The 21,979-nt window shown below is 38.2% G+C and overlaps 1 protein-coding gene across 8 annotated transcripts; it reads left to right on the forward strand.

Annotated features, from left to right (window-relative positions):
* The first annotated feature begins 488 nt into the window (after positions 1-488).
* On the forward strand, positions 489-21,575 carry NSUN7 (NOP2/Sun RNA methyltransferase family member 7). 8 transcript variants are annotated; one of them, XM_051789985.1, is made up of 12 exons: positions 489-764; positions 1,089-5,246; positions 5,624-5,682; positions 6,953-7,083; positions 8,092-8,244; positions 9,492-9,675; positions 11,241-11,451; positions 12,079-12,222; positions 12,759-12,860; positions 13,385-13,502; positions 16,818-16,935; positions 19,028-21,575. In XM_051789985.1, the coding sequence occupies exons 2-12, from the start codon at positions 4,934-4,936 to the stop codon at positions 19,544-19,546; spliced, it is 2,052 nt and encodes a 683-aa protein (XP_051645945.1). In that variant the 5' UTR covers positions 489-764; positions 1,089-4,933; the 3' UTR covers positions 19,547-21,575. The 8 variants fall into 8 exon arrangements, 7 of the variants coding, with proteins under 7 accessions (XP_051645945.1, XP_051645947.1, XP_051645949.1 ...); XM_051789987.1 differs by having other exon boundaries at positions 4,887-5,246; XR_007904895.1 differs by lacking the exon at positions 489-764 and having other exon boundaries at positions 900-5,246; positions 19,028-20,004; positions 21,129-21,575.
* Positions 21,576-21,979: the final 404 nt, after the last annotated feature.

The following is a 21,979-nucleotide window of genomic DNA, read 5'->3' on the forward strand; positions in this document are numbered from 1 at the left end:
ATAAAATTTTTGGAAACAACTTTAAAGCCTGCTCCAATTATGCTTCCAAACTCTCAAAAGTAGAGGTTGAGACAGCTAAAACATTACAAGACTATGGTGTAAGGTAACACCATGCAGCTAATTTCAAGCGCAAGTGAAATCCCAGCACCTTATCTGGGGCTATTGCCGTGCTTGGGAGATTTCCAGTCCTGTAATTGGCGAGGGTTCGATGGAGTTACAAATATGAATGTCAGTAACATTTGTCTTTAAACATGGTCATGGAGCTTGCAAGAACTAATGCCATTTGGGCTTTTTGTTGGTTTGGGTTTTTTGTTTGTTTTTTGCTGTGTTCTGGTTATTTTTAAACCAAACCAAAGCTGCAAAGGGAGCGTGGGAGCACCTCTTGCTCCTGCGACATGGATTTTCGCAGAGGTCCGTTCAGGGAAACCTCGGGAAACACCTGTGTGTTACACACTCCCCCTCCCCAGCCCCGGGCGAGCCGTTGCCAGGCTGCTCGTGCCTCCCAGTGGATCCTGAGGGAGTGAGGGGCTCGGCCTGCCCGCTGGGGATGGAGCACGGCCGCCAGGCCCCGCTCGGCGCCCGGCCGGGAGCGGGCGCCGCTGCCTCCGGCTCCGGCTCCGGCTCCAGCCCCGCCGCCCCCCGGCCCCGCGGCCTGAGCCCATGCCCGGCCCGGCAGAGGGGGCTGGCGGGGGGCCTGGGCAGGGGGACCCCCCGCCGGAGCACAGCGCTGGCGGCGCCCCTTCCCCACCCCAGCGGTCCCGCAGGTGCGTCTGGGCCGCGGCTCGGCCGGGCGGTGAGGCGAGCGGGGCGTGCGGGCCCCGCCGGCAGGGCGGCCCGGGGGTCCGGCTGCCCTGCCGGGCGTGGGGCGAGCCCTGCCCGGCATGGGCGAGGAGGGGTGCCCGCAGCCCCAGGGAGCGCCCTCTGTCCCGCAGCGCCCCGAAGGGGCCGCGGGCGGAGCGGCCTGGCCGGGTACGAGCCCCGAGGTCCCGGCCCAGGGAAGGCAATCTCGGAACGTTTTGGCTGTTTATACAAAGAAGTAGCGTTTTTTCCCTCCCCATTTTTTTCTTCTTTTTTTTTTTTTTTTTTAGCTGCTGTACATCTGTCCTATGAGTCGACTTGAGCTGTTTCTCCTAAGTAAAGCGGAGCTGGGGAATGGTCTCATGGCTGACTTCTTTTCCTGACTCACTAATCTCCCGTCCCCTCCAGATTAGTTGACTGTAGCTGGGGAGAGCAGAGGCTTTGGAGTTCTGTGTCAGACAGTTGCAGTTGATGTTAGGAGACTTCTGGGGTCATGTGTACCCATAGAGTTAGTAAGACAAAAACTACTGTGTATATATATGGCTGTCAAGGATTTACTGTTTGTTGGTGTGTGAGGAGCCACGTCCAGGGAGTCAATAAAAGGTTAACTAAAACATCTTGTTCAAGAGCTTTCTCAGAGCATGAGCATGAAGTCTTTGTTCTCTCTCACCCATGTTCTCTTCAGGTGTTCTTCCAGTGGATTTCCTGTGGGCTTAATCTTAGATGTGTTGAATGCTTCAAACACAGAGCCTATCAGAGCAGCTGAGAGCTCCGCTCAATCTTTGGGTGTAAAAAAGATAGGAAGAAATGTGAATGCCTCCAGGCCTCGTACCTCACACTGCCTGACTTTAAAGCAGTATAGTCCAATTTAGTTCCCCAGTCTCACCCCTAGTTCGCACTCTGCTATTTGAAATCTGCAGTCTTCTTATCTTTATTGTTTGTATGTGGATACAGTAATTTGTGTTATGGGAGTTTGTCTGCATCTGTGATTGGAAGAGAGTTTTGTACATCCTTTGCACAGATAAGGTAAGAAAGAAGCTCCCCTTTTTCCTTGGGATGCTACTAGTAGTACTTGTTGAACTGTTGTGCTTAACAGTGAGTAGTCCTGATCATTGTCATGAATTTAGTGGATTGTGACTTGGAAGCAGAAGTGGGGAGAAACTTTCTTGTCTATTTTCTGTGCTTTCACAACCAGTATCGTCCTGAGATAGGTGCTGTTTACCACAGGAACTCTAGGTGTCATGGAGAACAGCTGCCCAGTAGCCGTTACCTAAATCTTAGTCATGGATGTCTTTAAGTTCCCTTCTTTTGCATTCCCTATTATTACTCTAACTTGTAAATTTCATCAAGCTTAAGGAAAACAGTATGGAAGTACGTTGGCAGGAACTTGGAAACTTTATTGCCACAACAAGTGTTTGCTTTTTACCTCTAGTTAGCCAGATCACAGAGAGTATGTACATATTTTTAACATGGAATCAGTGTGCTAAGACTGTATGGAGAGATGCTGGATTTGGGTCCAAATAAGGTTGATTTAGTGTGTGTATGACTCAGGAATATTATAAACTTTTATTTTATGTTTTCTGTCTTCACATTATATGTCCATCTGCTTTAGTGACCCCGTAACACAACAGATTCATGTTTCATTTGAAAAATTTCTTAACTAAACAGTGAAAAAGAAATCCTTCTGAACTTTGAAGGCCATTCTGTTTTAGTAGTGTGATAGCTTCCTTGGGACCTTTAAAGGTTTTTTCCCCATCAGCTGCATAATCTGCTTGAGATCCGACTCATTTCTTCCACAAACAAAGGCAGGATCTTTTCTCTCTTCTCTGAGAAGCTCTTCTTCCCAGCTGAGCTTCATATTAATCACACTTGGTGTACTCTGCTTGGCACAGTGTTCAGTAATCCAGGCAGTGATTTACGGTGTTGCAGCTGTGCAGTGTATCTGCACAGGGCGGAACACTGTCATCTCATCTTTGTTAGGGTGACATTTATCTTTTGGAAAAGTATATTCATCACATCATCCTAATATCAGTGTATCTTGTGGCTCAGCAAAGTCGGCTGTGGCAAAGAAGTCACAAAGAGTAATTGGGAACTCTTCAAGTCTTCAAAGTCCTGACACCACAGACATAGTTCACTTGCTACATATTCTAAACAGGAATATTTATGTTCACCTGGAGAAGGGGTTCGAGTTCCAGGTCCCTTTAGATGGTGTCCATGTTTCTGTGAAGTCGTATACAAGTTTGCTGGTGAAATTAGTTTAAAAGACCCTGAAAGTATTTATGATTTTTTTCTTTTCTAAGCACAAGAGTTTCTGTTTGGTTTAGGTAATCTGGTACTTTATTCTAGTGAAGAATAGTGTTTTCTTTTGATAACACTGCTTGTTCTGTTTCAATATAGCTTCATACAAGTTTGCTCCATGGATTCATCAGTGCTGCATCTAACACCAGAGACGTTGGAGCTAAGCTCCCACCAGAGGAAACTATTTGCCTTTGTAAAGAAATGGGAATAATTGCTTTGATAGTGTTAGCAGTACTTAGTTTTGGAGAGCAAATCCTGGGGAAGGAGAATGAAATGTGGCCTCCTCCAGGTGAGCTGCCAGAATTCAGGAAGGAACACTGGTCCATTGTCTGGAGCATGCTGGGCTGGTTGGACACTGACTTGTGCTGGTCTTGGAGAGGGGAGAAATGGGCTGAGTGTCACCAGTGTTCGGGAAAGGGAGTTCAAATGGGGGAGTGCTGGCTCAGTATGGGGCATTTCATGGCTGCCTGCTGGAAAAGCAACAACTTGCATTCCTTCTTTCCCCTCCAACTCTGTGCTGCCATCCAGTGTTGCCACTATGGTTTATTGTGATGGTGGGCAGGAAAGGGAAGAGGAAAAAAAAGCGTGCTGAGCAAGTATGTCTGGCCTGAGAAGTATGTATTTTACCCTGAGGGGTGTTGGGTAAAAGCTTGAGAATGCTGCTGAACTAAATTATGTAGCAAAAGGAAGATACTTTCCATTTGATCAGAGTATCACCTTTTTTTTTTTTTTTTTTTTCCCCCAGACTGGCAACCCCCCCAAAATCTGCTGTTTTATGCTGTTAGTTCTAAAATATTTATCAGCACCAGATCCATGCCTGACTTTCTGTATTAAAGCTGCTAAGTTCCTCACAGTTCTCTTGTATTATTCTTCCCCAGACATTACGACTAGTTTGATTTTTAAAAAAAATAAATATTAATTCTATCTTTAAATTTGTTCTGGCTTAGCCTTCTTCTGAACACCTCCCAGTGTTATCATAAAAGCATGTTATAACAACCAGAGCAAGTAGAGTAAATCCAATACTTTAGGTGTGTTTTACGTGGGACTTTAACATATTTCTGCATTCAGCTAACACTGGGCCTTTTTATTTTTCTTTTTCTTGAAACCCCATTCCATCTCTGGGGAAGGTAGTTTTTATTTTATTGTTTATGTAGGATGTGTAGAGAATTTAAGAAATGCACATGGGATTATGGAGAGTTGGATAATACCTTCAGAAACTCTCAGAATGGTTTCCTGCATTTAAAATTCTGCTGTTTAGGTATTGTGTTAAATATGTAACACTTAGGTGATCTCTCTTTTCTGCTTTTAAGAACAGATGTGGAAGTTAGTGGACAAACATTTGGAATTCACTGCAACTCTTTTCAAGATGGTTTTTCTTTGGAAGATATGATGTCTACTTTGAAATTTCAGTGGTGTCTTTTTTCTTAAAAGAGAATTCCTAGTAAGAGATTCTATTCTGTCCACAATACTAATGCTTCTTATTAGACACAGAGAATCAGATCTCCCTGTACAGTCTGTTTAAGATCATTTATTGTGAAGCACTGACTTCTTTGAAACAAATAACAGTCTTTGCACTGGCATTGGTGAAAACAAATAAGGTAAGAAAACTTATAAATACTTCTCTGTATACTGTAAGATGATAGATGTATACAAGTATAGGTGATACATGTTTTTGCAGCATTAGTGCCTAAAAAAGAAAATAAGTTTTATTGAAAACCTGAAAATGAAGGGAAAATTTATTCTAGCAAAAGAAAATTTCATGATTCAGTGCAAACTTTTTTTTTTTGTAGAGGCAGCAGGACTGTGACTTGCACTTACACAGTCAACAACTGGAAAAATGCCAGGTTCTAAAAGTAACTTGGTATCTTCACATGAGGATGTTATAAATGATACGTCGGACTTGAGTGAAATTAAAATTTCAGATGAAAAAGGATCCGTTGCAAAAAGAACAGTGACTCTGATTGAGAAGGATGGCTATCCTGACTCCGTATACATGAATGCAGCTAAGATTTTTCAAGGCATTCATACTGAAAAGAGTAAGGATAAAATGCTGGTGCGGTACGGCGATAACTCAGAATCTCCCGTGCTAGCTTTTAAAGATGAGCATTCCAGGCGTGTATCTTATGAACTGGCTTTCAGTGCTCTAAAATGTAAGTACAAAACTTTTCCAACAATTGCCAACAGAAATGGTGCAGCAGGGAAAACACAGGAAAGCAACATGTTGATCTCTGACAGCAGAGATCTGAGGAATTCTTTGTTAAACTGCAGGTTATTACAGGACTACTCATATGCCTCAAATAGTTAAATATAGCTGTGTTATTAGCCTTTTGTGAAATCAAACATTTAAACCCTATACGTTTTCATGTAAAGGAATTATATAAAGTTGCTATTCTTCATGATTGAATTTGCCCTTAATTTTCATGATGTTTTAAACTTACAATTTAGTGATTTATCAGGTTTTCTTTTTCTTCCCTAGAATTTTGTAGATTTCATAGCATAACTTGTCAGCATTTTCTTTTTTTCGCAGATCAAGATCTTCTTGAAGAAATATTGTTAGATAGTGGTGTTTACCCATGCCAGTCAATAGTAAGTGAATGTTGTTGTGAGGAAATAAATTTTATATTTTCTACATTGATGTAATTAGAATCTTTTCTGAGGATTCTGCAACACTCTTCAAAGCAACCTTTGTTGTTTTGAACTATATGACAACCTCAGACTGAAATATTGCTGGCTGTTTTAGATAGTTGTCCAAAGCCTCTGTCTCTTTACTGCAGGGTAGTACTTGCTCAGTCAGATTGCCCATGTGCTTTCCTTTCCATCTGTGTCCCCTTGCGAGCAGGGAAAAAAAATCATGTATCCTTCCTGTCCTTGGGAGTTAGAAACCATGGAGAGAATCCCATCAGACAAAAAAAATGCATTGAACCCACATTTCATTTCCTGGGCAAACCATACTGTATACAAATATTGTATTGGCAAAAATTGGTCTAGGTTACTCTCTGAACATACTTTCCTGCTTTGGCATGAAAAGAAATTCTAGACCTTACAGAGTAGTTTGCTGTTCCTTCCAGTTTAGTCTTAGATGGCTATGCAAATTGCAAGATGAACTTGAACTGATGTTATTTGTGGAGGTTGATGTGAGCAGGCAAATGATCCAACACATCTTTCGCTTGTTTTTGTAAGGAAGTAAGACTTACATGCTAACATTCTGTGTTTGGTGGTATTTCCCTAACAACTTGAGTTTTCTAACTAATTTTGGTCATATTTGTGAGAAGTTTAGCATTTTAGAAGGCATAATAACTGTAGGAATTTCATGGAAAGAAGTCGACAATAGTAACAGAAGTGCTGTTAATTACTGTCCTTAAGCAGTGATGCTCCCTGATGTAAAAATTTAGACATGGAAAGGAGATTTTACATAAATCCCAACAGCAGAACAGTTATTACAATTGAGTTTATGGGTTACTACATACAGAAGAATCCCACAAGAGATGAATTTAGACAAGAAGTTTTTGTTAGCTTTACTATTCAATTCCTTAACAAGGAGAAAACAATTTCAATGGTTCAATGCTGATAACATTAGAAGTTGTTAAGATGTAGTGTTTTATCTGTGTTTGGAGAATGTTTTTAATTTTGATAAGCTAAATAACTTACAAAATGTGTATTTTGAGTTTTAAAAAACCACAATCTTCAGTGTTTTATTAGCTCTCCATAAGGAATTACTTTTGTGTCCTTACAAATAAGCATTTCACTGGAGTTTTTAATGCCTCTTACACAGGAGAATGCTGTTTGATATGGATTTTTTGCAGAAGTAAGGTACACTTTGTGTCACTTTTGCTATCCAGATGCGTTTCTGTTGCAGCCGGATGAGTTGACCAGCTTGCTTGTTGTGATGCTTTATGACCTACAAGACCGCAAGTTTGAAGCACGAAAGATTTTTGACGAAGAGGAGCCTGTAGAAGAAGTTCAGGAAATAGGGCATTATTTATATAGGTATATGTGCACAGAGCTTTTTTTGTTGATATATATTAGCAAAAATGCAGATTTGTATAACCAGTACCTTTTAATAATAGTTATTAAGCATGTCTTTTATTTTCAAATCTTGTGGCCTTTTTAAATTTTTAATGAGAGCCTAGTTTGAAGGGAAACTTTCATATTTATATAGTTAAGAAAAATACAGCTAACAAACCATCCTTATATTATGGATTATTTTACTAGCGTCGTATTTTGGCATTGTTGAAACTTATCATACAATTTTAGGAGAGAAATTAAATATTCAGTAAATATTCATAAATATGAGTATAATAGAATCAAGAGGTCATGGAATGGAATAACATGCATCTATTTAGCAGTACTTCTATTATGGAACTTTGTTAAATATTTATTATTTTTAAAAATTAGAACAAAAAAGAGGGTACGTAAAATAAACATTTTTATATTTATTATTTTGTTAGTCAGATGAGGAACTCTAAAGGCATTTATTAGACAAAATTGTGCTGTTGTTGGATTTAGAGTAGCCCAAAACGTTCATGAATATCTTAAGTGCAAGGTATTGCTGGAGGGCAGTAAGTAATGTATCTGAAGTAGTTCACCAACAATCTTTATTTGCTGTGCATTATCCTGTATCAAGAGCTTGTGGGGAGAAAAGACTGGGCATATTTTCTCTGACTCCTGGTTGCCATCATACTTGTGGTGGTGTTGTTTCTGTACAACAGGTCAGCTTTCATCAAATGCTCATCGAATACATACATGTATGTATTTACATTTTCAAACATTTGAATGAATCTCATGATTGTATTCCACAGGTGGAAGTTCCAGAATATATTGGGTTGAGGTTTTTTAAGCTGTTTGAGAAAGTGAATGTATTTGAGAGTCACCTGTCATAATTCCAGTCCCACCTGCATTTAAATGAAATAATCTTAGCTGTGGAGTACTACCTTGCATCTACCATTGTCTGGGATAGGAAATGTTCTTCTTAAACTTATGACTATGTTTTTGTAGTCGTAGGACCAAAGCGGCAGCTGCGCTGGCACGATGTCGCATTAAATACGATGCTCTTTCAATTGAACACTTTGTACCAGAAACCATATGGAAGCAGGAACAAAGAGTTTCTGCTTTACCTTTCTATGTTTGGATAAACACATTTAAAATAAGGTAAGGACTTTAAAGTATCATTTGGTATTGATGTTTTACATATGAAGTGATATAGGTTGCTCCGTGCTTGTTTTAGAATTCTCAGGTTATATTTTTACCAGTAATTTAAAATTCTTACAGGAAATTCTGATTAGTCCAGTTCCATTGTGTTATGTTTGCTTGTAGTTTTTATATATTGCAGTAATGGTATTCATCCCCTGTAACAAGGTTGTGAAACAGTTTTTCTTACTATTTTGTTGCCTGTGTGGGTCTTTAACCAAAAAAAACAAGGAAATAAAGTTAAAAAAAATATGGATGAGTAAACTTGATGACAGAAGATAGAGGCAACATCTTTAAAAGTGGATGTATTAGTGTAAGCCATAATCTTGGCAAAGGGTGTTGAGACAGATACAATACTTAAACTGGTGTTTATTCTGTAAGGATGGTGTAAACTTGAAATAAAAACACACTTTTAAAAATTCTTATATTCTGTAGACTACTTTATATAGTCTATACATCGCTATAACTGGTGTTCCCAGTTCTGTACTAACTGATACATGAACCATACCAAGTTATCCTGTTATCTGTTTTGTTAGACAGGTAATCCATTTTATAATGTTTTCAAGAATTTTGTTTTTCTACTCTGGTCTTGGACCAGTGTTTGGTGCTTAGAAGATAATGTGTCTTACTCTGTTTGTGACTTTGCAGCCCTTAAATAAGACTGGACTAAAAGCTGCTGCATTCATCCCACATTTAATGTACCATATAACGCTATGGCACTGTTCAACAAACAAGTGTTGCTACATATACCTTTAAATCTTTATAATATTTGAATTGCTAACCTCAGCAGTTATGCCTTCATTACATTTACACAAGGATTCTTTCGGTTATCAGCCATTAAAATCATTGGTGAGTTGGGCTAAATTGAAAGCAATTGAAAGAACTAAAGCATTCCAGCAGTAAATTTACTACAGTGTGTCCTGAGCACATGGACATTTCTGTTTTGATGCTTTGAATCATTCTCTGGAGACACGTACATCTTTCTTAATTTATTTTATCAGACTTATTAACTTAATTGTTTCAAACCAGAACTTATATGCCTAAAATATGGTAAGTTCCCCTCCTACAGGCAGTATGGCATTCTGTACCTATGTATGTATGCATATGTATGCACACACTAACAGAAGTAAAAAATTCATATAATCAATGTAAACTATATTGCTTAAGTAACTCTTGCATATTTAATGGTCAGAGTTGTGTGTTAACAGCCTTGAAGATGTTATCAGAGATTTGGAGACGAAGGGACTCACAAAGGTTGAATCCGTGTCAGACTTTGACCATTATACATATGCCGTGGACCAACATTGCCATGATGTATTGGTTTTTCCTTCCTCTCTTAAAGAAGAATTGCTTAATTTAGATCTTTTTGCAGATTGCAAACTCTTACTGCAGGTGAGTTGATGTCACCCTTGAGTCAGATGATCTGCAAACTGAAGTAATTGCTTTGCATTAGAATGAGGTCGTGTATTGTGTGACTATCCTATTAAATCAGTCAGGTAGCAACATAGTCTCCTAAGGTTTTGGTTATTTTTGGTAATTAGAAGGTTACAAACTCATTCACTTACTAAATTTAGCATGCAAATGTCAATGCTTATAATTGATATGTACAATTAGGTTAGTAGAATGTTTTAAATTTAATCTTAAAACTCTTGACATTAAATATAAAAAGTGATCAAAGAGGCAGTCTCACTTCTAAAAAATGTGAGGAAAGTTCTGATGTATCTCTGTGTGCTTTCCCCCAGTTAGTAGATATTGGTGTGCTATTGTAGTATTTCTTCCTCTTCAACTGCATGTTTGGGATGGAATGATCACACTTCTTTGTATGTTGTGCAGTGTGGTTCCTAGATCTCCATAAACCCCACTGGTCTTTTTCCTGACTTACTGTCATTAGACTCTCCAGACAAGATTGGTTGGAAGTTCCTATTGTAGAGCAGTGGTTTGGAGTAACCATGCAACAACACACAACCACGAGTTATCTGAACTATCTGATGATTCTCGAGTGCCTAGCAGAAACATTTCAATGGGCCTTTTCACTAGATGCTTAGCATTGTCGGGAAACTTTAGCCTCAAAATTCATTGCCTGACTTAAATAGTGATTCACTATTCAATATTCAATTTCAGTGTGCATATTTTTAATAGAAGATTTACAGAAAAGGACAATACATGAGAGCCTCATAGGTGATGGGAACAAATTCTGAGTACTACTACTTAAAAGTATTCAAAATGAGGAAAGAAAACTCTCAAAACCTCTGTCTCTTTGGTGGGGAAGGGTGGTGCTTGAATGCTGTGAGTACATAGACAATGATGTGAACTTAAAGGCTTAGCAGCGTTTTCCCGCCCTTCCATTTATTATCAGTGTTTGTCAGATTTGGTGCAAGACCTTGTACCTGTGGTCAGTATCTTTACTCCTTGCCTTTTTAAGTAATTTGATGGAGATGATTTTTCTTAATCAACACTGGTATGAGGCCACTGACTCCTTTTGAGTGGTCCCTGTGTTTTCTGCATTCCAATCTGGCTCTGTGTTGTTCAGATTTCAGCAAAATTTTGATCTGTAAGGACTTCATTTCTCCTGTAATGATTGTCAAGAGCTATGTGAATAGTTTTGCATTTCTCTCTTAATTCTGCCTGTTCTGAATTGCGGCCTATGTTTGTTCTTTTCTGGCTGTTGTTAGGAGTTCTTCATCCCTCATGGGGATGATATGCATTCTCTCTTTTCACCTGTAGAGATATTATGCTTTTTTAATGTATTATTTAGAATTAAGTTATTTAAATTTATTGAGTGACTGTTTGGATTTGTACTTTAATTCTGTGTTAGGAGCTATCTCTGGTTAGTTTTTTCCTCCCTTCTTTCCCATTTCCTATGAAAACAAATACTTTGCTAATTTGGAAAAGAAGGTTGACATTCATAGAAACCAAAATAGATGGTTGTACTTAATTTTTGTGTCATTGTTTTCTAGGATAAGTCTCGCAGCCTTGCAGTACACTCTGCACAGGCGCTGCTGAATGCAGGTGATGACATTATAGTGGCTCACACAGGTTCCTATCTGACCATTGCCCATATGTCAGTGCTGAGAAATCATGGCATGTCCACAATTTTCGTTTGTGGTGTGAAATCTTCAGCAAAAGAAGAAGAACTGAGGAATATTTTCAGTCATATGGGATGTGAAAGTAGGTGCTGAAACAGTTGGTATGCAAAAAGTATTGTAATACAGATGTTTGTGATATCTATAAATACAGCATAATTCTATCTGAATTCAGAGATCTCTTCTTTGAAGACTTGGCGAGGGCAGTAACAACTTTTTTTTGTCACAAGGTGTACTGACAGCTCTTCAGCTACAGTCAAGTTAATTGAAGGCTGCAGATTAACCATGTTATACATGGAAGCTCCTGAAATGTCAAGATGAATTTTTCCATAGAAGTACTTACTGTATAGCAGTTGGTGTAGCTGGTAGCTGGGAACTTTTGGGTCCATTTATTTGGTGCTTTGACTGTTGCTTTCAGTCTGATTGAGTGTTAATTCAAAACACATGTACTTGTCCAGTTTATGCAGAGGACACGATCAGAACAGAATGCAACAAGACCCTGCAACCCCATCAGCTGTCTTTTCAGTGGAAGATGCAGGTCTAGTTAGCCTTTCAATCCATTTGAAATCCACAGGTTATAATTTGGAGGATCTGGGTCTAGCAGGCTCTAACTCTGTAGAAATCTATGTAACAGCACAGGCTCTTCATTGTATCACCTGTAGGTAGGCTTGCTTGCAATGCATAACTGTTGAGTTCTTCCTTTATTTTGCAGATATTCAGTTGTTGCATGAAGACTTTATTGAGCTTGAACCAACAGACCGAAGACTTCAAAAGGCAAAAGTTATTTTGCTGCTACCACAATGCTCTGGACTGGGTGTTGGCAATCCAATGGAGTTTATTTTAAGTGAACACAGAGGTAACTTTTGATACAGAAAAGCTCATGCTTTCTGGTAGAAATGAATAAATTCAAGTATTGTGGTCTAGACAGTGTAGGTACTTCAGTAAATTGTATCATTTTATTTAAAAACCCTTATTTTAATTATTATAAAACATATATATTAACTTGCATAATTCTCTGTCTGATTCAAGTTGGTAGTATGAAGTTTGAGGCTTATTCTGGGGAGCAGAATGTATATTTTTTTTTAAAGTAAAAAGACTATAGGCAGAAAATTTATTTCAATATACCAATATGTATATTATTTTCCATTTGCTTACATTCCTTTATTGACTGTTTGTATAAGTCTGTTCACTGTACATTTTCATTAAATAGAAGCAAATAAGAGGCACCAGTAATTACAGGTAAAGAAGGAAAGCAAATCAATTAGGCACTCCTTGGTATTCTAATTTGTAAAACCTACCTTCTAACTGCACTACAACCACCTCTGTTTCTGCAAACAACTGAATTTTAAGACACTAAGTTGCAATACTAAATTTACAACTCTCTACTTTTAGATGCAGGGTTGCTACGAGACCTTTTCCAGGGATTTGTGTCTGAGGATAAACTCAGTATTCTTGCTGAGAGGCAGCTTAACGAGTTGATTCATGCACTGAAATGTAAGTGTGCTAGTTCTCCAGTTTCTGGGAGGGCCTCGTACTATCGATTCCATTGTACTATCACCAGTTTTTACATTGTTAAAAATACATGGATTACTCTATTAATTAACAATAAGCATGTAACCAAAACCCCTGAATAATGATCACCTCCAATCTGAAGGTGTCCCTGTGTCCTAGTGTTCACCAGTCTTCAGCATTGTGTATAGAACTGTGACTTAGTCATACTCTGATTTGGAAATGCTGCAAATGTAGTCAGACTCCATCTGCATGCTGCCACTTCCTTCCCCTCTCCTTTTGTAGCTGTGTGAAAAGATAGATACAGCTTTGAATTTGTGCTGTGATCTGCAAATATTTAACATTTTAATTATTAAAAACCATTAGAGTTTGCATACTAATGTGTGCAGGAGGATATTCTTATTGGTAAAAGTGACATCCAAGCATAATTTTTGTGATGTTTTCAGTCCTTACCAAGCCACTGTCTGTATGAAGAATCTGAACAGTAGAAAATTTGTTTTGTTTTGTAGTTAACAAAGTACAAGCTATTGTTTACTGCACTTGTTCAGTTTACCCACAAGAAAATGAACTAGTAGTGAAAAAAGCACTGGAATCTGGAGTGGAAGGAGATAAAGGACAACCATATAGGTATGGAATGAGTAGTTTTATCTATGGAAAAATTAAAGTATAACTTTAAATTATAGCATAATTCTTATCTCCCAGACTGATATGTGTCTTGCATTAAATTAATATTTACAATAGTTTTTGCTGCCTGTCAGGCCATTTTTTCTGATGTTTATGAGCGTACTTAGCAGTATTCTATTGACTTTTTCATCTAATAGTTTTGTTCACCTGAAACTGAGATGGGAGGAAACCATCACTGGTTGGAAATAACACTCTTCTGATAGAGCTATTGCTTTTATTGTATCAGTATTCAGAGAATGAAGCTAGTTTAAGATAAAATGGAGACTAGAAGTCAGGGAACTTGCTAGCATGCTTTCAGCTTCTGACTTAGAATGATCAGTTTTGAAGGAAAAAGGAATTAAATCTTAAATTGTGAGAATAATATAGAAGAATAAGAACACTAGCTGTAGGATTGCTCATCCCTGTATTCAGATGAATGACTTGTGGGGAGGATGGGTTACAGTAAGAGATCATCCTGTGCAATCATAACAAATACAAGTATATATGAAAAAAGTATGTGTTATGTATACTTTATATGTAGTTAAAACCTGTCAGCTGTCACCCCTGTCAGACAGAGAAATCGTTATAAGGCTGGTGAGTACTTTCTGGATTTTCCTTTCAGTCACAATAGATAAATGCAAACAGTTGGCACTCACTTGCACATAGATACAATAGATGATTACGAGATGCAGGTTAAGAGAGTGTATGTTGCCAAAAGCACAGAAGAGTAATACCATATTTTTAGATTTTATATTACCTTAGATGATGTTAATACATTGGCTATCGCAGGGAAAGGTACTGTGGCTCAAGATATTCAGTGTAATTAAATTTTGCATGATTAAAATGGTAAATGTTAACTGTGGCCAGTCTGAAGAATTTTGAAAAGTTATATATTATTCATAAGGTTAAGACATAGTGCAACTAAATGTATCTTTTTTTGCAATTCACTGATAATTGAATTAGCCTGGTTGAATTTTTACATTAAGTGGGATGAAATCAGGGCCTGTCTTGCCAGTGATGGTATGCTAGTCCAAAAGCATCTATGACTCTTGCTGTAAACTGTGTTTTCCTTTGGAATTTGAAATTTTGTGGAGTCTGTCATGTCTTGATCTTTATGCAGCTATTACACTATGGGGAGAACTCAGGGAACCTTGGAATGTAATGGTCTCCAAAGTAGTTGAACACAAATAATACATACATTCGTAACACATATAACAGAATTTGTATTAAAAAGTTCTCAGAGCTTTAATTATTTTAGAAAAAATTCCCCCTTGTGTAAAACACCTCCCCTTCCCTCAAAGCCAAACCAAAATCTGTTCAGTGTTTTGCAGAAACATCATGAAACTTGTCAAACCACCAAATTATACTTTTACTTCCAAATACAAGGCCATCTCAGATGGTCAGAAAGGGACAATAAAATTACATTAGGATTTTGGCAGACTTGAGCTAATTTGTGACTGAAGACTGATTGAGCTCCATAAATAACAATTTCAGAATTGGTTTCTCCTGCACTGTTATGCAGTATCTTGGATGTTTTCATGCACAGTTCTCACTACAGTAAAGTTGCTGGTAACCAGCAGTAATAGAACACCGTAAATAAAATGTATAGTGTGATTATGCTTGTCTTAAGATGTCTTATATGGCTCAAGCCATTTAAGATGCATGTATTACTTACAACAATTTCTTTTACACTTTCCTTAGAATTAATTAGAGAACCTACTCAAAACAATGCAGTATAAAACAATGCAGTATGGAATGAAAAAAACTTGCAGAATTACTAGCCCCAGTGTTTACAGTAGTGTCTTTGAGAGGGAAGTTACACTAATAAAACATCCTGTATGATCATCACAGGTCTACTTAATATTATTTTCCTTTTCCAATAAAATCGAGGGCTTTCAAGAAACTTTTACACCAGTTGTGCTTATGTGCATTATATCTTTTGGAATTACTCTGCAGTACTGGAGTAGTGCTGAACAAATTAAGGCTCTGCTGGAGTTTGGGATCATACAGCTGGTCTTAGGGCTGTGCACTTGTAAGGGTGATTTTAAACATGTACCCACAGGCTAAGCTGAGTTTACCTTAAGGATATGACAGTTTATAGCAAAGGCTTCACCTTAAGTAAGGGTACACATTGTAACAGGTGTGTTTAGAGAGGAATCTAAACCACTCATGCATTTCTCTTTGGTGTATCAAAATTGAGTTAATTTCTGCATCATTTTTCAGGGTCAGACCATCTATTGAAGGGATTCCTGCTAACAGTAATTTGTATACATCAATAAAAATTAATCACTTTTTTTTTTTTAATTGAGTGAGCTGATGTAAAATGAAAAACCTCCTGTGTCACAGGACATATAATGTGAGGAGTATGTGAGCCTTGTAGTCTGTTTTATCAAGTTCAAAGGCACATAGAAAAAAAGCCAAATTATGGTGGAAACTTAGAAACAAACAGTTTTGCAGACTTTCCATTACAAATGAACTAGCCAGCCAAATCAGGATATTGCTTACAAATATAATATGCATTTCTCCATAACCATCTTTGAATAAAGCTCTCTCTCAAGAGGATTAATGGAGCACTGAGGAGGGGCTCTATCTTATATTCCTCAGCAGTGTGAAAAGGAAGTGGGTTATAATTGCAAAAAGACATTTTGAGAGTGTTTTTTCCATACTGAGACCTCTTAGTACTAGTTTAGCAGCCTTATGAGCCAAGTCCCTGGGGCCTCTTTATAACAGCTAGGCGTTCCTGGAATACAAGGAAAACATGAGAAAAGGCTAGTTCTTTCTTCCCCAGTGATGCACTGTAAAACTGGAAGAACATCACTCAGTTATTAAAAATATTTTTAGGTTAGCAAATTTTGCTAACCTAAGGTTTTTAGCTTAGATATATTATTTATTATGAGCATATACTATTAACTCAAAGTCAATATCTCTGCAATTTCTGAGCTGCTTAGTGTTTTCAGGTCATTCCCCAACTTCATGGACAACTTGATAATCCAGTAATTGCAGACCTGAGAAAGAATAAAGTTTTTCATTATAATAATACATATTTATTATCTGGTGGTTAATATCATTAATTGGAAAAAATGGGAATTATTGAAAAAAATGGAAAGACCCCCATTGTTTCTAAAAAGATGAATTCTTATGCCTTTCCTGAATTGCAGTTGTTTAAAATTAAGCTATGTCATTGAAAGGCATATTTGGAAATTACTTTTAATGCATCCTTGTTTATTTCCTTTTATATCCTTAAATATGATTTCCTGGTATTTTGTTTATTTTTTACAGGCTTATTCCTCCCGTTTTTTCTACTTGCTCCAATTCAGAGGCTTCCACTGAAATTTTTTTCAAAATGGAGCCATCAGAAATTTCCAGTGGCTGTTTTGTAGCTGTTCTAGAAAGAGAGGTAAGCTAAGGAAGTTACCATTTAAAATCACTTCACAGAAGATGACTACTGCAATTTTCCACAAAAGAATGAATGAAATTGAACATTTGAAATAAAATTCCTGGATGCTCTTTAGTTGTCTTAAGACCAAAGGATAGGGAGCAGTTGAAATGTGCCACTTCTGGAATTTTATGCTGAGCACAGTTTTCCAACATGTGCCTGTTGTTCTGGAGCTGTTCCTGGTCAGAGCAGGCCCATGATCCAAGTCAGTGCCAGCAACATCAAGAGGAAATATATTGTTGTCATACCTTGGAATGAAATACATAGGTTGATTAGACTCATGATAAATGGTATCTAGTAAAGTTATTTTTTTATATGTGTCACCAGGATTTTGCAGTGTCCATGCAGACAAACTCTTAAACCCTATGGGTGACACTATTATAATTTGAGTGAAATAGGTATGAATATGTTTCCTTCCCAAACTAAGGCATATGCAAATCTGGCTTGAAAGGCAGGGCGCTTTTGCTGAGTAAATGGAAAAATGTTGGCACAATTCCTGAGGAAAGGCCTTAAAGGGCTAGTTTGCATCTCTGAGCATCAACATTCTCCTCTTGTGTCTGAGAAAAGCAAGAGCTTTTTAACCAAAAGAGGAAGGGGTGGGGTTGGGGAGGAGCGGCTCATTAAAATTTCCTTGCAAATTTATGATAGAAGATCTTATTTGGTCATTTGTGCTACTTTCTGTCATACTGTGATCACAGTGCTTGAAAGAAGCTTGTCTCTTAGGGGAAACTAGAAGAGAAGATTTTATTAAGAGTAAGAGAATCACATATGAAAAGCCTTTAATTTACCTATTATGGACCTTCTTCTTTTCAATAGAAAATATTTTTAACCTAGCTCCCTGAGTTTTAGTTAAACATGCTATGTACATCTGTTTACCATATTGTATCCCTCTAGAGAAACAAGTACTTTTGTTTCAGGTAGTTAATTTGAATAATTTTTGTCAAATTTTTGTCAAATTCTAATGGACAGAAGCAATTGCTCCTATGGCCAATTTTTAGGTTATTTGGGAAATGATCATTCTCCATGAAGCAGAAAACACATACTTACAATTTAAACTGAAATTTCTGGTTTACAGAAACCCCCTTCTTAGCTAGTTCTAAGTAGTTTCTTCCCTATTTTTTCTCTATATGCTTGGATGCTGAGCTGGTTGCTACTTAGTCTGAGAATTCCTCACTTATGTATTATGAGGGAAGATTTTCATTATAGGGAAAATTATTCATGTTTAATGTTACTGGTAACATTTCTGTATTTTAGTAACTACTTCTGATACACACACGCACACACGTGTAATGTATATGCATGTTATTACAGACACATCACAGAGCAGGTCAGTGTGGGAGTGTGCTGGTTTGGGCTGGGGTAGGGTTAATTTTCTTCCCAGTGGCTGGTGTGGGGCTGTGCTTTGCATTTGTGCTGAACACAGGGTTGATAATAGAGATGTTTCTGTTATTGCTGAGCAGTGCTTACACAGAGCCAAGGCTGCCTCTGCTTTTCATACTGCCACGCTGGTGAGGAGGCTGGGGGTCCTTGGGAAACTGGGAGGAGACACAGCTGGGACAGTGACCCCAACTGACCAAAGGCATATCCCATACCATATGACATCATGATCAGTATATAAGGTGGGGGGAAGGAGGAGGAACTGGGGACATTTGGAGTGATGGCACTTGTCTTCCCAAGTAACCCCTGTCTTATGAACCCATGAGTTTTCTGGCTTTTACCCTTCTGATTGTCTCCCTGACCCTACTGGTGGGGGAATGAGCGAGCTTGGTTGCTGGTTGGGGTTAAACCACAAGTCAGACATGCAGTACAGAGGCTGGAACTGAGCTTCCCCTCTTTGGAGTGGTAGAGAACAAAGTTTCTGAGAAGCAAATGCTTTGATACTCTTTACACAACAGTCATGTTCTTAATTTCATGAATAAATAGTTTGGTTAGCATTTATCATATGTGACTTAAGTCCTTCTGCTAGACTCTGCCACAGTTTTCTCATGGAGTAAATTCTGAGCAGCTCTGTGTTGTGACTTAGATTCATTGTTGTTTCCTTTGAAATTTTCAGAAATATTCTTCTAAAAAAGTGCCTGCTAAAGACATTTTGGCTTATGCTGCAGAAAAAGGACTACTAGATAGCATTTCTGAAGAAAAACCAAAAGAAGAGAAAAAGCAGAAAGTAAAACGGCGTAAACGTAATGTTACTGGTACTGATAGAAAGCCAAAGGCTGCAGAGCCCCTTCACCATCAAACTGGAGCTCGTGTTAAGGCTGAAGTTCCTGTGTCTAAAGCAGTCAGTGACACACAACAAAAGCATGTGCCCAGAACAAAAGCAGTCAGTGACACAGAAAAGCATGTGTGCAGAACAAAACCAGTCAGTAAAACACAACAAAAGCGTGTGTGCAGAGCAAAAGCAGTCAGTGACACACAACAAAAGAATGTGGGCAGAACAAAAGCAGTCAGTGACACACAAAAGCATGTGTGCAGAACAAAAGCAGTCAGTAAAACACAACAAAAGCATGTGCCCAGAACAAAAGCAGTCAGTGACATACAACAGAAGAACGTTCAGAACAAAAGCAGTCCATAGTACAGCCGTGCCTGAAGCAGTCTGTAACATACCTGTGTCTAAAGCAGTCAGTAACACACAAGAACGTGCACCAAACAAACAGCCACGTTCAGCTGAGGAAATCTGCCAACCCTGATTCACACACAGCTGTGCCTGAAGTGCCAAAGCACACATGTCATTTGTCCCCTCTGGGCAAGGTGTCTGAGAGACACCTCCTCGAAGGGCACGTGCAGGACATAACGGGGTTATATTGAAGCCTGAGAAAATCACTTTGCCTCCAGAGTGATAAAACCATAGGAAAGTTTGCAAGGAAACAAACTCAGGGTATCAAGTCACCATCACTTTCATAGCCAGACTGGAGCACAGGGTCCAAGTGGTTGAATAGTTCCACCACCCCTGTCTAAAAGGGTCAAGCCAACTGTGCTTAAACATCTCTGACCATGGGAACCTTCAAACTTGGCTCTTCCTTTATACAGAAGGTAAAGATTTCTGTATATTAATCAATACTCTTTGATTACAGTATATATTTATGCAGGATAATCTTGGTGTGGGAAAGAGCTATGTTATGGCTATATGTGTAGAAATCTCCAGGTTATATAGTAATTTTTAATCCACTAATCACACTTTTAAGTGAATGAAGCTCAGCTGCCTAAGGCTGATAGACTGTTGCGAGGAGTGAGGTCAAAAAACTGTAATCTCTTGCTATACACTTTAAATTGACAAGTTAAATCATACATCTGACCCCCCATCATGGCCTAGTTCTGTAAGAGTAATCAATTTCAAATGGATATTTTTTTAAGTGACACTGCATTTTTTAAGTGGCTACTTTTCTTTACAAGTGCTAGGCACCATTTTTGCGAGTGTCCACTTTGATGCTTTGCACAGTAAGCCCATTAGCTCACCTTTATTTCTAAAACTAGATGTGAACTTTTGTACAGGAAACTGGCCAAGTATACTAAGGGCCATGCACAGGCTTTCTCGTACTTACTCCCTTGGTTTCTACTCAAGTGTACTTCAAAATATTAACAATGAAAAATGGATAAAATATTCTCATGTTAGAAATGCTGAACTGTCATCATAATGTCATGTCAGACTATGTCACGGCTCATAATTGCTCCTGATCAATTTCTTAAAAGAAAAAGAGCTGACACTGTCAAAACAACTTACGTTTATAAACGTTACTGCTAGTCAGCTGAATAATGACTGAACACAGAGTAGTTTGCCTGTCTTTGGAAACAGTCATGGGCTTCTAAGCTGCTCCCTCTTCCCAGCAAAGATTAAATAACTGGAAAATAGCTACGGTTGTTTTATCATCTAAGCAGAGCATAAAGGGAGACACAAAGATACTTTTAACAATAATCTGATTTGTGTTTAGAAGTGTTCTAAAAATGAAACAGCACAGCAATATAGAAAGGAAAAGGTAGCTGTGGCCCAGAAGAGAAATTTTCCTCTAGGCAACCATTTAAGATACTTGGCAAGAGTGTTGCCATGAGCAGCAACAGAATGTAGTATGGAATCTTAATTGATTTGACATATGGGTCTGGATTTAGATCGATCCAGAGAAAATGTTTTAACATCTCTACTTTTTCTTCACCCACACCAGTCAGTGTCGCTGGATCAGCAGTACCTTTATAAGAAAGGATGTGAATGATACTACACCAGCAACATAAAACAGCTGGCTCATGTTCATTGGATATTGTTGCTTCACTGAATCACTGAAAATTTCTTTTAGCATTTTAATCTGAGCCAGCTCTCCTAGGTAAAGACATCCCACACCTCCTGCATATCCCTGTGAGCAACCCATGGTCCTTACCCATTCCATTTACCTAGTGAATTCTGATCTTGTTTTTGAGCAAACCTGTAAGGATAGATTTAGACCTGTGCATCACAATATGCAGAACTGGAAAAAAAAGAAATTCTTATTTCAAAACCATCTAGGAGGAGGAGAGATTCTACATGTTGGACAGTGGGAATGGACACTAAGAAGATTTAATTTTTTTTCTTCCTGTATGGTTGTTAAATGGTTAAAATAAACTTAAGAGATTCTGTGGTTAGAGAATGATTTTTTTTAAATCAAGATCTGTATCATTCATTATTAAAGTTAAAATTACTTGTAAAAGAACATACATGTATGTGTCTGATGACATAATTTCTGGGCTACTTATGTAATATATGTCATGATGTCCCACAGTCAGCCTCATCTTGCTTTCAGAATTTGCATTTTTGAAATGGTATGGAAGCTAAACCAGTTAGAATCTTGATGTCTTACTAAGAATATCAGAGAGTGAATATTTTGACTCTGCAGGTCAGCAGCTTTGTAAGCACTGAGCTTCACTTGGTGGAAACATCTGGGACTGAGTCCAGATGGCTTGTAGATGCTTGTACATTAAGTTAACACTCAATGACTTTTTACAGTAAAACTGTATCTTATGTAACTGTTTTTCAGTAATCCAG

Source organism: Manacus candei, unplaced genomic scaffold, assembly GCF_025592945.1.
Source record: "Manacus candei isolate 608988 ecotype Guabito, Panama unplaced genomic scaffold, ASM2559294v1 h1tg000028l, whole genome shotgun sequence".
NCBI lineage: Eukaryota > Metazoa > Chordata > Aves > Passeriformes > Pipridae > Manacus > Manacus candei.